This window comes from Mauremys reevesii, linkage group 21 (genome assembly GCF_016161935.1).
Source record: "Mauremys reevesii isolate NIE-2019 linkage group 21, ASM1616193v1, whole genome shotgun sequence".
Classification (NCBI taxonomy): domain Eukaryota; kingdom Metazoa; phylum Chordata; order Testudines; family Geoemydidae; genus Mauremys; species Mauremys reevesii.
The window spans coordinates 23,480,916-23,497,885 of NC_052643.1; the positions used below are offsets into that span (position 1 = coordinate 23,480,916).

The window sequence follows — 16,970 nt, forward strand, 5'->3', positions numbered from 1 at the left end:
AGTAATGGTCTCAAGTTGCAGTGGGGAAGGTCTAGGCTGGATATTAGGAAACACTATTTCACTAGGAGGGTGGTGAAGCACTGGAATGGGATCCCTAGGGAGGTGGTGGAATCTCCTTCCTTGGAGGTTTTTAAGGTCAGGCTTGACAAAGCCCTGGCTGGGATGATTTAGTTGGGTTTGGTCCTGCTTTGAGCAGGGGGTTGGACTAGATACCTCCTGAGGTCCCTTCCAACCCTGAGATTCTATGTTTCTGGGTTTTAAAAGTGATACACAATTTTTCAATAGGAAACAATCTGAAATTTTTCCTTTAGTTGAAAAACTGAAAATCTTGAAATACATCAAATTTGTCCTTGAAAATTTTGTTTCTTTCAAAAACCATTTTGCATTGGAAGAAAACATTTTGACAAAAGTTCTCCACTAGCTCTGACCCGATGCCATAAGCTGGGCATCCTCTGCACTGAATGAAGTGCAGCTGGCTAGCTTTGTTAGCCTCTTCCAGCTCCATGTGTCATTTCTCACACACTTCTTTGCTGCAGGACTAACCAGTCACACCAGTGTTGACTTAGAGACACCAAGGAACAAGAACAGGCAATACCATTGGGACGTCTGGATTTGACTTATGCTCTGTAAGCCCCCCCGCCACGCTGTCAACACGTCTAGTCTGCCAAAAAGGCCACAATAGCACAGTGCTCCAGCTTGTATAGCAGATCTTAAAGTATCGGGGGAGCCGTGTTAGTCTGTATCCACAAGAACAACGAGGAGGCCGGTGCAGGGCCGCCCAGAGGATTCCGGGGGCCTGGGGTCTTCGGCGGCGGGGGACCCTTCCGTTCTGGGTCCCGCAGCTGAAGTGCCCCGAAGACCAGCGGCGGGGGCCCCCCCACCGCCAAATTACCGCCGAAGCGGGACCCGCCACCGAAGTGCAGCCCGGACTTCGGCGATAATTCGGCGGCGGGGGGCCCCCACCGTGGGTCTTCAGGGCACTTTGGCGGCGGGTCCCGGAACGGAAGGGCCCCCCGCCACCAAATTACTGCCGAAGACCGGGCTGAACTTCGGCGGTGGGTCCCGCTTCAGCGGTAATTCGCCAGTGGGGGGTCCTTCCACCCGGAGCGGAAGGACCTGCCGCCGGCGAAGACCGGGAGTGGAAGAAGCTCCTGGGCCCGGCCCCACAAGAGTTTTCTGGGGCCCCCAGAGCGAGTGAAGGACCCCGCTCCAGGGCCCCCGAAAAACTCTCGTGGGGGCCCCTGTGGGGCCCGGGGCCTGGGGCAAATTGCCCCTCTTGCCCCCCACTCTGGGTGGCCCTGGGCCGGTGGCACCTTAGAGACTAACAGATTTATTTGGGCATAACTTGTCCTGGGTAAAAAATGCATGGAGTGAAAATTACAGATGCAGGCATAAATATACTGACACCTGAAGAGAAGGGAGTTACCTCACAAATGGAGAATCAGCTTGACAGGGACAATTCGATCAGGGTCGATGTGGTCCACTCCCAATAATTGATGAGGAAGTGTCAATTCCAGGAGAGGCAAAGCTGCTTTTGTAGTGAGCCAGCCACTCCCAGTCCCTATTCAAGCCCCAATTAATGGTGTTAAATTTGCAAATGAATTTTAGTTCTGCAGTTTCTCTTTGAAGTCTGTTTTTGAAGGGTTTTTGTTGAAATATGGCTACTTTAAAATCTGTTATAGAATGTCCAGGAAGATTGAAGTGTCCTCCTACTGGCTTTTGTATGTTACCATTCTTGATGTCCGATTTGTGTCCATTTATTCTTTTATGTAGAGACTGTCCAGTTTGGCCAATGTACATGGCAGAGGGGTGTTGCTGGCACATGATGGCATATATCACATTAGTAGATGTGCAGGTGAATGAGCCCCTGATGGTGTGGCTCATGTGGTTGGGTCCTCTGATGTGTTGCTAGAGTAGATGTGGGGACAGAGTAGGCAATGAGGTTTGCTACAGGGATTGGTTTCTGTGGTGTAGTGTGTAGTTGCTGGTGAGTATTTGCTTCAGGTTGGGGAGCTGTCTGTAAGCGAGGACTGGCCTGTCTCCCAAGGTCTGTGAGAGTGAGGGATTGTTTTCCAGGATAGGTTGTAGATTGTTGATGATGTAATGGAGAGGTTTTAGCTGGGGGTTGTATGTGATGGCCAGTGGTTTTCTGTTATTTTCTTGTTGGGCCTGTCCTGTAATAGGTGACTTCTGGTTACCCATCTTGCTCAGTCTGTTTCCTCACTTCCCCAGGGGGTATTGTAGTTTTAAGAATGCTTGATAAAATAGGCCCACACAAATTAGGCCCATACTTAAGGGGGTGCTTCTGCTCAGACTGGCCCCACATCAACAGCTACCTAGTAGCAGGAGTTGCCAGGTACCAGCACTGTCTTCACCCAGGACTGCTAGCTCCCCGAGGCAATGAGGAATCAAGATGAACTCACCTGTGCATAACATTGCAAGTCCCGCACTTTGTCCAAACTGCCTTAAGCTCCTTGCCCATCGTTTACCAGCTCAGCTACGGTTCACTGATGGCGGTATTTTTTGGTTCCTCTGAGATTCCAGGTCTGTGATTAGCACTACACAAGAGGTAGGTGGTGGTATTATTATTATTACATAGCTACAGTTACAGAAACTCACCCAAGAATCCCAAGCAACAATCAGTAGGAATCCACTCACTCCTGGGCTTCGTTTAGTAAAGCTCTTGATAAACTCACAGGACAAGGTGGCAGAACCTCGGCCTTTTGTGTTCAGGGAGCTAAGGCCTCACCAGCTCAGTTTAACATCTACACACTCCCCAAACCTCACCAGATGGCCTCAGCCTGCCATCAGCAGGAATGTACTCAGGCAATCACAGTCAGCAAAAGGCAGCTGCTCACAGGTGGTCCCAATTCAGAGTCAATTTACATTCTCTCACTGGGGAGATGGTCCCAGCTGGGAGTCAATAGGCTTCCATTTATTTACAGGTTTGGTTTGGTAAAGTGCTCTGGTGAATGCTTAGCCGGGTGTTGCAGTCCTGCAAAATGGGGGCATTCCCAGTAAGACTCATTGCCCTTGAAGCTGACATACCTTTTGGAGTCAAATAATTGTACAAGCTGTTTCAGTTCTCAAGAGCAAGTGATCCACCTGGGTCCAGCAGCACTCCTTGCACTGGAACTCTACAAGGGAAGGGCCATTTTGTCCTGCTAAAACTGCAACAGAAAGGGGTCTGGGAAGCAGAGTAAATTCTGGGGTCTCTTGAGTGATTCCTAAGATGAACCACCCATCCAGCAGACAGCTGGCACTAAGCGAGGCAGACGGTTGTGTTCAGCACAACATACCCCCATAGGAGAAGGGGAAATTTTGCCTAAGGACACTGTGGCAAACACATGCCCTTACAAAAAGGGCCAGGAGAGCTTTAATATCCACGCAGAGCAGCCAGTTTTTCAAGATCTCACCCAAAAGAGCTCCACAGAATAAATTGCATGGAGATCAGTTTTCCTGCTTCAGAAAGATGAAGGGCTTAGTTAGCCCTGCCACATAACAGCCTGTCTATGTATTTTCAGACCTGAAGCTTTGGTCCCTAAATTGTCCCCTATGGCTTAATAATCTAAAATACTTTCATTTTCCTAGCTATACTGGCAAGGACTCTCCGGGTGCATTTAAAAAACAATCTGGCTGATATTTTGGGGTTCAGAGAAAGAAATTTCCCCATCTTGGTAAAGGCACATTATGTTAGCTGATAAAAAAAACCCTGTGAAGAATGGAAACACTGACTGTTCCTGGTGGATGGAATGAATAATGGAGATGGTTTTGGAAGTTCACCATCCATTTTTGAAGTGGCTCAGACATCACCAATCCAGATCTCAGAAGTTACATAGGGTTTAGAGAGAAGGAAGTGAGGTCTCCTCAGGAAGTGATCATGACATGGTCGAGTTCAGGATCCTGACACAAGGGAAAAAGGAGAGCAGCAGAATACGGACCCTGGATTTCAGAAAAGCAGACTTTGACTCCTTCAGGGAGCTGATGGGCAGGATCCCCTGGGAAAATAATATGAGGGGGAAAGGAATCCAGGAGAGCTGGCTGTATTTTAAAGAATCCTTATTGAGGTTGCAGGAACAAACCATCCCGATGTGTAGGAAGAATAGTAAATATGGCAGGCAACCAGCTTGGCTTAACAGTGAAATCCTTGCTGATCTTAAACGCAAAAAAGAAGCTTACAAGAAGTGGAAGATTGGACAAATGACCAGGAAGGAGTATAAAAATATTGCTCAGGCATGCAGGACTGAAATCAGGAAGGCCAAATCACACTTGGAGTTGCAGGTAGCAAGAGATGTTAAGAGTAACAAGAAGGGTTTCTTCAGGTATGTTAGCAACAAGAAGAAAGTCAAGGAAAATGTGGGCCCCTTACTGAATGAGGGAGGCATCGTGACAGACGATGTGGAAAAAGCCAATGTACTCTGTCTGCCTCTGTCTTCACGAACAAGGTCAGCTCCCAGACTACTGCACTGGGCAGCACAGCATGGGGAGGAGGTGACCAGCCCTCTGTGGAGAAAGAAGTGGTTCAGGACTATTTAGAAAAGCTGGACGAGCACAAGTCCATGGGGGCTGATGCGCTGCATCCAAAGGTGCTAGAGGATTTGGCGGATGTGATTGCAGAGCCATTGGCCATTATCTTTGAAAACTCATGACAATCGGGGCAGGTCCTGGATGACTGGAAAAAGGCTAATGTAGTGCCCATCTTTAAAAAGAGGAAGAAGGAGGATCTGGGGAACTACAGGCCAGTCAGCCTCACCTCAGTCCCTGGAAAAATCATGGAGCAGGTCCTCAAGGAATCAATTCTGAAGCACTTAGAGGAGAGGAGAGTGATCAGGAACAGTCAGCATGGATTCACCAAGGGCAAGTCATGCCTGGCTAACCTAATTGCCTTCTATGAGGCGATAACTGGGTCTGTGGATGAGGGCAAAGCAGTGGACGTGTTATTTCTTGACTTTAGCAAAGCTTTTGATACGGTCTCCCACAGTATTCTTGACGGCAAGTTAAAGAAGTATGGGCTGGATGAATGGACTATAAAGTGGATAGAAAGCTGGCTAGATCATCGGGCTCAACGAGTAGTGATCAATGGTTCCATGTCTAGTTGGCAGCTGGTTTCAAGCGGAGTGCCCCAAGGGTCGGTCCTGGGGCCGGTTTTGTTCAATATCTTCATTAATGATCTGGAGGATGGCGTGGACTGCACCCTCAGCAAGTTTGCAGATGACACTAAACTGGGAAGAGTGGTAGATACGCTGGAGGGTAGGGACAGGATACAGAGGGACCTAGACAAATTAGAGGATTGGGCCAAAAGAAACCTGATGAGGTTCAACAAGGACAAGTGCAGAGTTCTGCACTTAGGACGGAAGAATCCCATGCACTGCTACAGACTAGGTTTTGAATGGCTAGGCAGCAGTTCTGCAGAAAAGGACCTAGGGGTTACAATGGATGAGAAGCTGGATATGAGTCGACAGTGTACCCTTGTTGCCAAGAAGGCTAACGGCATTTTAGGCTATATAAGTAGGGGCTTTGCCAGCAGATCAAGGGACATGATCATTCCCCTCTATTCGACATTGGTGAGGCCTCATCTGGAGTACTGTGTCCAGTTTTGGGCCCCACACTACAAGAAGGAGGTGGAAAAATTGGAAAGAGTCCAGGGGAGGGCAACAAAAATGATTAGGGGGCTGGAGCACATGATTTATGAGGAGAGGCTGAGGGAACCGGGATTGTATAGTCTGCAGAAGAGAAGGATGAGGGGGGATTTGATAGCTGCTTTCAACTACCTGAAAGGGGGTTCCAAAGAGGATGGATCTAGACTGTTCTCAGTGGTGGCAGATGACAGAACAAGGAGCAATGGTCTCAAGTTGCAGTGGGGGAGGTTTAGGTTGGATATTAGGAAAAACTTTTTCACTAGGAGGGTGGTGAAGCACTGGAATGGGTTCCCTAGGGAGGTGGTGGAATCTTCTTCCTTAGAGGTTTTTAAGGTCCGGCTTGACAAAGCCCTGGCTGGGATGATTTAGTTGGGGTTGGTCCTGCTTTGAGCAGGGGGTTGGACTAGATACCTCCTGAGGTCCCTTCCAACCCTGATAGTCTATGATTCTATGAAGACAACTGAGTCTTGATAGTGCTTTTCTCAGGAAAAACTGTCAACCATGAAGAGAAGCCATGAAACAAAGCACAGGGAAGAAGAGCTGGACGAACCTGGCAAACTGGTGTACAAAGAAAACAAAACAAAGGAAAAGAAACAAAGGGATACAAGAGAAAGCTGTATATAATGTCACCCAAAACTATGATTATGAGAATGAAATTTTAGCCTGTGAAGAAATGTCAGCCTCTCAATAGCCAGCAAACAGAAAAATATGTATGGGACTTAATTACACACTGAACTACAACCAGGATGAACTGCATCAGGAACTAATGAATAACAAAACAGATTGCTTGCATCATCATAAAGCGTGGAACAGGTAAGAAGATGAAGTAGCTTGTTCTGATTACCAGTTTATTTCACATCAGGCAATTGAAATGCCAAAGAATTGTACTGAATGTGGCAAATCTGGGAAGAATCAGTGTGGCACCAACATAGATTCTGTACCGCTTTGATCAATCCTAGCAAAATATGACTTCTAAAAGACTAATGATACTGAAGTCCTTACTGGCAACATTCTCATGGACTTTGACTTCAGCAGGGATCTTTGATTAAGGACTTCCGCAATGGGATCTTAATCCCTGATGAGTTTAAGCAATTAAAACCTGAAGCCATATACATATTTTCACTGATTCATCTTCACAATGCATTATCAACCAGCAGAATTAAGAGAAATTACCAAGACCTGAAGTGGAGGAGAACATCCACTCCTCATAGAATATCATAGACTATCAGGGTTGGAAGGGACCTCAGGAGGTCATCTAGTCCAACCCCCTGCTCAGAAGCAGTGACTGTGGAATTGTGATCTCAATAGCACTGCTCAATAGGCAAACTTGGTTCAGAACATCAGAAGGGGAGATCCACCTGGTTCTGATGAAAAATAGAACATTTCCAAAATATGAGTGGATGTTTCTCTGGCTACCTGCTCAAAGATCAATCAAACAGACACTTGGATTCAGATTTTCAAAGGAGTCAAAGGGAGTTAGGTGTCCAATTCTCATTAATTTGGGCAGCTAACTCTCTGGCTTCCTCGAAAATCCCAGACTTGCATTTTAACCAGGGTTCCTGAAGCAGGCCTGAAAACCCTTCAGGCTAACAAATTTTAGTTGCACAACATGGATGGGGCCAAAGGAAGTTAAAACCCTTTTGACTTGAAGTATTTTTTAAATTATGTTTAATCGCCACTGCAGAAAACATGAATTAAGCATGGATGGGGCCTTAAATAGTCCATAGTAATTTGAGCTTTACACCTCTCATCCCTCAATAGTCAATGTATTTGGGCTAGAGTCACAAAAGAACGTCAGCCCCACTGAGATCCTCAAAAACCCCGCTCAACTGGTACCTAAGGTTCCAAGGTGCTGAAATTCAGCCATTAAAGTCTCATAGGTACCTACATTTCTGCCAGTGAACAGGTGGACAGCTGCCTTGGTCTAGGCACTCTCCTCACTCCTAAACCCCAGCATGATCCTCAAACTAGGCCTATCTCATTCACAATGGTGGGGGTAGGGGCATGTACTAAACCCACACAAAGCCACCAGAGGAGGAAGCTCCCTGTTAGAAGAATGTGAAGTAAATAGGGTAAAGTCTAAACAACCATAATCTTGCTTCTGGCCTTGCTTTTAATTTAAACAGGCTGAATAAGCAAGCAAGAGAATGTAAGTGAAAGCACAAGGCTGCACACACACACACACCCCCACCACTACCAGCAAGCGAGCTAATAGCCTTGCATTTCAGTAATAAGAGAAGATAAGGGGACCCAATCGAGCAAGGGGCTGCTATGGTAACCAAGCAGTTGGAAGGTGTAAGGAAGAGACATTGAGTCTGCGAGATAGTGACCATGGCCAAAAGTAACCCCGCTCCTTTCCCCTCCTGTCAAGTACGAAAGAGATGGTCTTATTGCCCCTAGACTCAAGACTCCCCAGAACAGAACATGACCATCTACTGAAAGGGGTGGTACCAGGGCAGGGGCATTACACGTGTCATCCAGTTTGCCAAGAAGATGGAGCTCCGTCGGGTACGGAGCTAGCGGTCAGGAGAAGAAGGGGCTCTATCGGCGTATAGAACTGTAGTTGGGGGAGGGGAAGAGGAAAACTCTATTGGCATATACAGATAAGCCCTACTGGTGTGAAGGGCTTTGGAATATGCTTGCTTGTTTAGCCCCAGTAAACCCATCGCATTGCCGCAGACTGGACTCTGGACTGTTATTTTCTGGCGAACCGTGTCTGGGAACTGAGAGGGAGGAGGGAGCTGGACCCCAGCCAACACCCCCCTTTATAACGTTTAGCTCAGTGGTTAGTGCTCTCACCCAGGACCTGGGTTCATTTCCTGCCTCTGCCTGCTGTGGAGAAGGGATTTGAACGTGGGTCTCCCACCTCCTTAGACAGTGCCCTGACCACTGGCCTATGGGGTATTCTTGGGCCAGGGCTCCTCAATTGCTTCTGTTGACACAGTTCCATGGTGCATACACAATTAAATATGCCTTGAGGCATGGGGATTGGAACCCAGGTCCCATATCCTGGGTGAGTGCTCTGACCCCTGGGCTAAAAGTTCTAAGGGGAGACAGTAACAACCCCCCCGCCCGTTTTTTGCAGGAAGGGCTTAGGCACCTAACTCCAGGAAAGGGCTCACAGCCGAGAACCCAAAGTAGAGATGGGCGCTCCCTCTGATCTACACACACACTCTTTGAGGGGTGGGGCTTAGGCCAGACCCCTCTCTGGCTAGCACACTGGCTTCTGTGGATCCCATTCCTATGCACTTAACTCTGCCCATGCATTGTCTAGGTGCCTAACTGGGGGCTGTGGGTTCCACGAGGTAGCAAGATACCTAAAAGTTAGGCACTGCAACACTGAGCATGGCAACCCCCAGGTCCCCTTTGTGAATAAAAAGGAGGTTGTTTGTGAGCAGAATTCTGTGCTGATGTAGATGGTCTCTGAGGTTTTCTCCTCGCCTTTGGAAATGAAATAAGACCTGCGAACAAACAGAAGACTTTCAAGTAGCTGCTTTTCACCTTCTTTATCTACAACCACCTGTCCTTAAACAGCAAGTTAATACAATTTCAGTGCTAAATTAAAAAAATATCATGGGCAATTCCAATTTTTTTTTAAGCAAGGGAGCTGGCTCAGGAGGGCTGTTGTGGAGGAATGAAGGGGGCTACCTCGGCCAGACTGCTCCAGGGTGAGTATGGGAAGGTTACCTATAGAGCGACGTACATGGGGCTGCTTGTCAGGCAGTATAGAGATTGTATTGGAGGGTATGTAAGGAGATGTTGGGGCAGGATGGGAGATTAAATAGGGGATGTATAATTGGTTGTTAGGGGTTGTATGGGGGCAATATAGCAGGCTATGGGGGTGGCATGGGGCAGTATAAGGGGCTGCTCAGGGCAGTATGGGAATGCTTGAGGGCAAGATAAGGGATGTATAGGGGACTATTGGGGTGATATAGTGACAGGGTTGATAAAAGGGTTGATTGGGGGCAGCCTAGGGGGTGTGCAGAGGTTCCTGGGGAGGATCTATATGGGGGGGGGGCTGCGGGTAGTACAGCAGGGGTATATAGGGGCTGCTGGGGGAAGGCATAGGAGATGTGGGGGACACAGTGCCGGCGTACAGGGGCTCTAGGAGCTGCTGGCAGGCGGTGAAGGGGATGCTGGGGCCGGTGCAGGGGGCTGCTTCCCCTCCCTCTCCCGGAGGCCCCGGCCGTCACTTCCTGTGGAATTTTCCCGGGGATGGAGGGGGGGAGCGGGTATAAAAGCGAGCGCGGGGCCGCCGGGAGCAGCAGCTGGAGCCCGAGCCACGTCCGAGTGCGGAGCCCCGCGCCCCTGGTGAGTGCGGCTGGGGGCCGGGCCGGGCGATGGGCGGGTCAGGGGCTCCGCGGGCGCTGTCCAGCTTCCCCAGCGTCTGCGAGCCCCCGTGCGGGGGGAGCCCAGCCAGCCCTGCCCCCGTCCTTCCCCCAACCCCCGAGCCCTGCACCCCCGGCTTGCCCGCATCACCCCCAGACCTGCACCCTCGACCCTCCCCGGTAGCCCCGCACCCCTGTCCTCCCCCAATCCCTCAGCCCTGCACCCTCGTACTGCCCCTATCACCCCCAACTCTACACTCCAGTCCTGCCCCCAGCCTCCCCTGTCCTGCCCCCCCATTCTGTCCCCATCACTCCACCCCCCCCAGCCTGCCCCACATCATCCCCCCCAGCCCTGCCTCCCCTCACCCTCCTGGATCCCCCCCCACCCAGCCGCAGCCTGTCATCTCCCTAGGCCCCACCAGACTCAGCCTGTTGTCCCCTGACCCCCCGGGGACCCACTCAGCCACCTTGGTTCCCCTTAGCAGCAGCCTATTGCTCCTTCCTCGCACCCCCCGGCACAGCATGCTCCCCTAAGTGATCTTAGCTGCAGGAACTGCCTGGGCCTTTGCCCCCACCTCCCTCCATGTCTTTGTGCCAAGTTATTCCTCACCCCAGTCTCTGAAGGGTTGAATCTAGGCCCTCGACTACGTTCCCCTGGGAACGCCACCTCTCCGCTCCCACCAAAACTGTCAGCGCTGCAAAACTGGTTTGTGCATATTCAGAACTGACCACGGCATTACAGGTCTTGCCCATTTCGCAGGGAAAAGATTTGCTTCTTTCCCTGCTCTGCCCCAGGCACAAACACCAAACTGCACCTAAACCGACACAAAACGAAATCCGCACGGAAACCCTCGGCGGTCCTAGCATCACCCAGCGCTACGACAAACTTCAGTCCTGTTCAATGGAGGTGGCCGATCTCACCCTCACTGCGGATGCAGCTGGGTGGATGGGAGAATTCTTCCACTGATCGATCTACCGCGTCTGGAGTGGGTGGGTTTACGGCAGCGATGGGAAAACCTGGAGTGTCCACACGACACCAGTGTAGCGGCGGGGCTGGGGCTGGGCTGTGCCTCTGGTGCAGGGGTAGCGTAAACATACCTGCGGTCTCAGTGCCCCAGGATCTTCCCACTTCTGCAGCTCCAGCCCCTGGGACCGGCCCCGTTGTGGAAGGCAGTAAACCTGGTCCAACCACTTCTCCCGCTATCTCCAGCGCTCCTCCCTCCCCGCTAATCCAATGTGTTTCGCAAAAAATTCTGTCCTGTGAATTAGCCCCACCCTGGTCCATGACTCAGAGCATTTATGAGAAGGGGATTGGTTATAAAATAAAGAAGTGCGTCAGGCTGGTGTTGTCCGCACAGGGCTGGGAGCAACGAAACGCTTAATTCGAATCCTGGCTCTGCCACTGATCTGGGTAAGTCACTTCTCTGTGCCTCGGTTTCCCATGCCTGGGTGCTGGATGCGGTGTCGTGAGGATGCGCCTGTCTTTGTGGACAGTGCTTGGATGCAAGCGGGGCAAGTGTGGGCGGCGGGTGGAGCCGCCCTTGGGGAGGCGAGCCCCGAGAGCCCCTGCCCCTCCCTCGCGGCCGGAGCCCCAGCCCCGAGTCCCCCCGCGGCCGGAGGAGGCCCGGGCCAGCCGCGGGAAAAGCCTCCCGCTGCGTCCGAAGCAGCGTCGCTATGCCCCATGCAGGTTCCGGGGCGGTGTGTTTGACTCAGCTTCCGGGGCCCAGCCGTAACTCGCCGGAGTGCAGGGAGATGAGCCGGAGCCCGGGAAGCGGAATAGCACATTCGGCCGCCCCGGAACCTGCATGGGGCATAGCACAGCGACCGCCAGCGCCGCCCCGGCCTGTGAGCGGCGCTAGCGGCATCAGGGCAGGCGGAGCCGAGCCCGTGCCAAGTTCTCTCGCTGGAAGCTGGCAGGCAAAGCGAGGCCAGATTCTGCTCTGCCCTCACCGGATTTACACCAGTCTCGCGCCAGGAGCTTTGGTGCCGCCCCCTAGATTTACACGCGGGGAACCGGAGAACCCGGCCCAGGCTGCCGGGCAGTGCTCGCTCCTCTCCCCGGGACGGCTCGGGCTGCTGTGTCTGCAGCAGGGCTGCCTAGCCCGGATTAGCCGAGTTCTCGGGATACTTCTAGGCGGGGCGAGCTAGAGCCGCCTGCGGCACTTGCTTATTGTACCCCATGGGGGGGGGGGTTCCCGGAGGAAACCTGCGTCTTTCTGCCGAGCTCAGCGTGCAGACTGAGCAGCAGCAGAATGTCCGGCCCGGGTGCCCAGCCAGGCGCCTCCTCTCCCTGCCGGGGCAGGGAGATTTCTCATGCCGCCCAGGCCGAAGTGCAACAAGCCAAGAGCTGTCTGGGTGATTTGCGAACGGATCACTGTGGTCCCTTACAGGCAGGGCCTTTCCCTCCCGGGTCCGTTGCCGTGGCCACTGGATTTGCTAGTGACCCTTACAAAGGAAGGGGTGCGCCCGTGATGGACTAAGCTGCTCAAAGGGAGTTAGTGGCTAAAAATCGACCCCCCCCTCCCCCATAAAAAATGGTGTGTGTGTCCGTCCGTCCCACAGCGGGGCTCCAAAGTTTTCTCTGAACTGCACCAGCCTTCTGAGCCCCCTTCCATCCCCAAACTCCAGCCCAGACCTTCCCTTTCCCTCTAAACTTTTGAAAAGCTGTCACATGTGCAGTCTGCCCTCCCCTAACATCCAGCCCTTCTCCACACCACTTTTCCAGATCCATGTGTATGGAGACTTAGCTGCCTGCAGCAAGTTCCCCCTTTCCCATTGCCCTGTCCCTGCTGCCTCCCCTACACCCACTGCCTCCCTAGGCCTCCCACCCATCCCCCCCATTGCCGCTGTCCCCGCTGCCTTCACTGGCCCCCTACCCATGCTGCCTTCACTGGCCCCCCAACCATCCCCCCATTGCTCCTGGCCCCCATTGCCTCCCTGGCCCCCACCCCCATCACTCCTGGTGCCCACTGCCTCCCCCATTCCCCGATCACCCTGGCTTCTGATGCCTCCCCACCCTCCTCCCAATCCCCGCTGGTCCCCCGGGCTCCCCACTGATCCTCCTTGGTCCCTGCTGCCTCCCTGGGCTCCCCATCACCCTTGGGCCCTGCTGCCTCCCCCAGATTGTCCTAATGTCCCTCAATTCACTCATCCTTGCACTTTAAAACTTCCCCATTTCCATGCTCTAGAATAACATTGCACTTCCGAAACCTCAGAGCCGTCTCTGCTGAACTCTGGGATTTCAGAAATGCAGTGCACTGCGGGGTGTAAATACCAGGGAAGTCTCCGACTGCAAGGAAGTGTAACTGGATCCAGCAGAGAGTAAACTTTAATTCAGGCTTAAACCTTGTTTTTTGAACAGGTCCTTACAGCAAAATCACTTTTAGTTCATCTACGCCACTTAATTAACATATAGATACAGTAAGAGTAACAGTTTCCGTAAAGGTTTTCTCTGTAAGAGGGAAGGTGTTTTTTTTTCTTTTTTCTTTTACAGTATGTTTCTAAGCTTAGTAAATTGTCTTTCAAATCTCAGGGATTCTCTTGTATAAGCAAGTTTGGTCTTGAAATTGCACAAGCCCTGATCTTCCTTTCACAGTACAGAAATTACTGTAATACCCTGTGGGATTGTCCCCGGATCAGTCCTAGGAAGGTTCATTCTCAGCCTACTGCAGGCTGGGTTAGGAATTCTGCTCCCACTAAATATCAGTGGGATTTAAACCCCCAACTCGTCTAGGTTCGTTGGAAGACCCAGCTGGGTTCCAGAACCAAATGCTCCTACCTGAAGCCCAGGGATGGGGGGGGGGGGGGGGGCTTGCACAGGAGACAGGAAAGCAATCAATCTATTTGCTAGTTGAGCTGCTTCTGTCAGCTGATCTGGAGTCTAGCATTGTTTGTTGAACAGTGTGAAGCAAGCTTGGTCCTACTGGTAATGAGTGTTGTGCAAGTAAGCAGAAATGCTTAGCTGTGTAGTTCCAAAGGATATGCCCATCTCTGGCTTGTAGCTTTTGTACTTCCGGCCACTAGGGAAGTTTGGGTATTTGGTACAACGGCACTTCTTGAAGGTGTTTTTTGTTTTGCTTTGGTAACAAGTCACACACCAAGTGGGTGTTTTTAGATGCTGGCAGAGCCTTCCCCAGTTAATTGGCCTTTTATAATACCCATTTGGTAACTGAGATGAGCAATTTGGGCAATGATAACTAGATGCTGTGTGCATGATCTAACCTCTCTCTAAATGTGTTTATTAGTCTTCAGTAGTAGAAGAGTGCAGCATCCCATAATAATTCAGCAAAGATGTGGATGGTGTCGCCCCCTTCTGGTGAGTACTTCTTAGCACTTTGAGCATGTTTTACTCCTTTTTGCATACTGATCTACTGATCTGACTGTTTTTTCACTGAAAACACAAACAAACCAACCAACCAGCATCCATACAACTTGGGAACCAGAGAGGAAGCATGGAGCAGATGTTCCATTTATCATACAAAGATGTTTAGTTGCCAGAGGTGTGTTAGTGTATAGATTAGGGCGGGGGGAGAAAAGAAGATTTCATTTTAGACCACAAACTACAAAGACAACAACAACGAAGCTTGTCCAGTAGTTCTTGCAGCTGATTGGAAAATGAGGGGAATCTGAACGGTTTTGTGTGCCCCCTGCTCATCACTTGTTTTGGGGTTAGAATTTCAAAACTTTTCACCCACTTCTGGTCATTCTTGACAAGTTGTGTTGCCTTTCTTAATGGGACCCTTTTTCTGGCTTTGATTACAGTTTGAGCTGAGGGAAGGAGTTGTAGCCTGAAATCCTGCAGAGCTACCAGACTGCAGCTCCACAGATCCTGGGACTGTGGCCTAGGCAGACAGTGGTCCCAGGGCTCCTCATTCCCCAATCCTGCAGAAACCATTCTGCCACTGTTTCTGCACCTCCCACACATTCAGCCCATACTGCCCTAGACAAGGAATTGAAGGGGAAGCTGGAGGTCTTCTCAGAATCCACCAGCTTAACGTGGAGCATCTGGTCCCAGCACACCCCATCGCACTCCACAGAGCCCCAATCCTGTGGATGCTTGTGAAGGGACTGTGGCTAGAGGAAAGGAGCACAGAACAGAGTCACTGTGCCCTGCTTTCCACACCCTTTCTTCCTTCCTGTTCCTGGTGACTTTAGTTCCCCTCTCCCCCCGCCAGCCAGCCCTTGGGCTCCAACGTGGCCTACCAGGCTTAGCCACACAAAGAACTACACAACATGGAGCTGTAAGATTTAATAATGACTTGTGATTAACAATCCACTGGCTTTGGGGTTTTTTTTTTTTACTTTGGTACAACTGAGACAAGGTGTAAAAAGATGAATTCAGCCAAAAGTCATTCCCCTTCTTTTCGGTACTTCATGGAAAAAATAACACTTGACCTCTTATTAATGGTGGTAGCATCCAAAGGCTCCTTTCATCCCAAGAGCAGAAGACTTGATCTCTGCCTCAAAGAGCTTAAAATATTAAACATAATCATTTAACACTCGGGCCAGCCTGGCCTGCTGGGGTCGCAGTGTCATTTTAACGTGTGTTAAAATACTCCCCACCCCCACCCCAGTGCAATGTAAGTGTTGGTTTGACAAGGAACAAAGCCTGGAGATTGAAAGTTAAGCCTGACACTGTTCGGGAACTTGAGGCCCAATCCATTTCCTGTTGGAATCCAGGAGAATCTTCCCATGGAATTTAATGGCTCTCGGATCAGGGCCTTTTCTGTCTCAGTTTGTGATAGGCTGACCAAGGAGCCAAATAATTACATCCTGCGATGGATGGGTGCATGCGAATCTTACTGAAGTCCTTAGGAGCTGTGCATATGCATCCAAAGGCAGAATTTGGTCTGTAATTTTTAACATTAATGTGGGTGATTCTGTGATGTCCATAAAATTCCTTCCTTGATATTGCTGGAGGTTGGTTTGTTTGTTGTTCTTTTAACATAGGTTTGAGCGTTCTCTTTCCTTGCTGGTCTCCCATGTCTGTGTTCTAGAAGGTTTTTCACGCAACCATTCCTGGGCATGATCCATCTTTATTTCTGAACTTTAACAATCTGATTTTAATGAACTGATTTTTTTAATGATCGTGTAACTACTAATTACCAAACAACTCCCCCAGTACAGTTACCTACCAAGATCGCAGTTCCCTATGCCGTAATATGCTGCCTTCCACATAATGAGGAAACAGTAGGAAAACACAGGTTCTGAATTAGTATTTCTCCAGCTCCCCTAAAACAGTCTGTGGCCAAGGGAGCATTTTTACTTTGAAATTCTTCTTGAATGGGCCCTACAGTATCAGGATTGCGTGATATTGCTAGTTTTTAAATGTCTGAGTATTTTCTTTTTTTCACAGTCACTGGACTGGAGGTATACAAATAGAGAGGCTGCCGTGTGCTTCTTATTACATGAGCCAGTTAGATTCTCTCATAACTGCTTCTCTCCTACTATCCTTTTTTCCCCTGCTAGCCTAAAGCAGACTGCAGTCCGCTTGAACTAGCAGTTGTGTACTCCTGTGCAGTTGGTAAGCATTGGGCTCAGTCTGCTTTGAACTAGAGAGGTGATTGCATTGGGAAACAGGAATTGGATCCTATTTTAAATACTTCCCTCTCACGGCCAAGGAATACATTTGATGTAGCTGAGTCATGCAAAAACTCTGTCTTTAATGTTTGAATAGAGTGAGGTTTAAATTTCTTTAAAAAAATGTAATTCTGGTTTTGCTTGATTGCAGAATGACTGAAATTGGATTTGGAGCATGAGATTAGCATTCACAGTCTCTCAGTGGAGCAGTTTCTCCATTGGGTTAAGATACCTGCATCAGGTTATACCTGCCTTCTGAAATTAATCATGGGTGAAATTCCCCACCCCACTGCAGAAGGATTACATGAGAGCAATACAGCCGTGCTGGCCTGTGTGCCTGGGATGTAATTTTGAAACGTTTCCTGAACCATTCTTGTGACCTTGAGCCCAGATTGCTCTCTCTGGTAGTGATGTCAATCAGGGC

General features: G+C 50.2%; 1 protein-coding gene across 5 annotated transcripts in view; it reads left to right on the top strand.

Moving 5' to 3' along the window:
* The first annotated feature begins 9,884 nt into the window (after positions 1 to 9,884).
* The window catches only part of TMEM269 (transmembrane protein 269), a 36,376-nt gene continuing 29,290 nt past the window's right edge, over positions 9,885 to 16,970 (top strand). The window contains exons 1-2 of one of the 5 annotated variants that reach the window (XM_039509481.1): positions 9,885 to 9,950; positions 14,212 to 14,282. In XM_039509481.1, the coding sequence (XP_039365415.1) occupies positions 14,258 to 14,282 (25 nt within the window). In that variant the 5' untranslated portion in view covers positions 9,885 to 9,950; positions 14,212 to 14,257. Of the gene's footprint in view, positions 9,951 to 11,297; positions 11,379 to 14,211; positions 14,283 to 16,970 lie in introns of those variants that run through there. The other 4 variants (XM_039509485.1, XM_039509482.1, XM_039509489.1 and 1 more) reach the window with 4 other exon arrangements.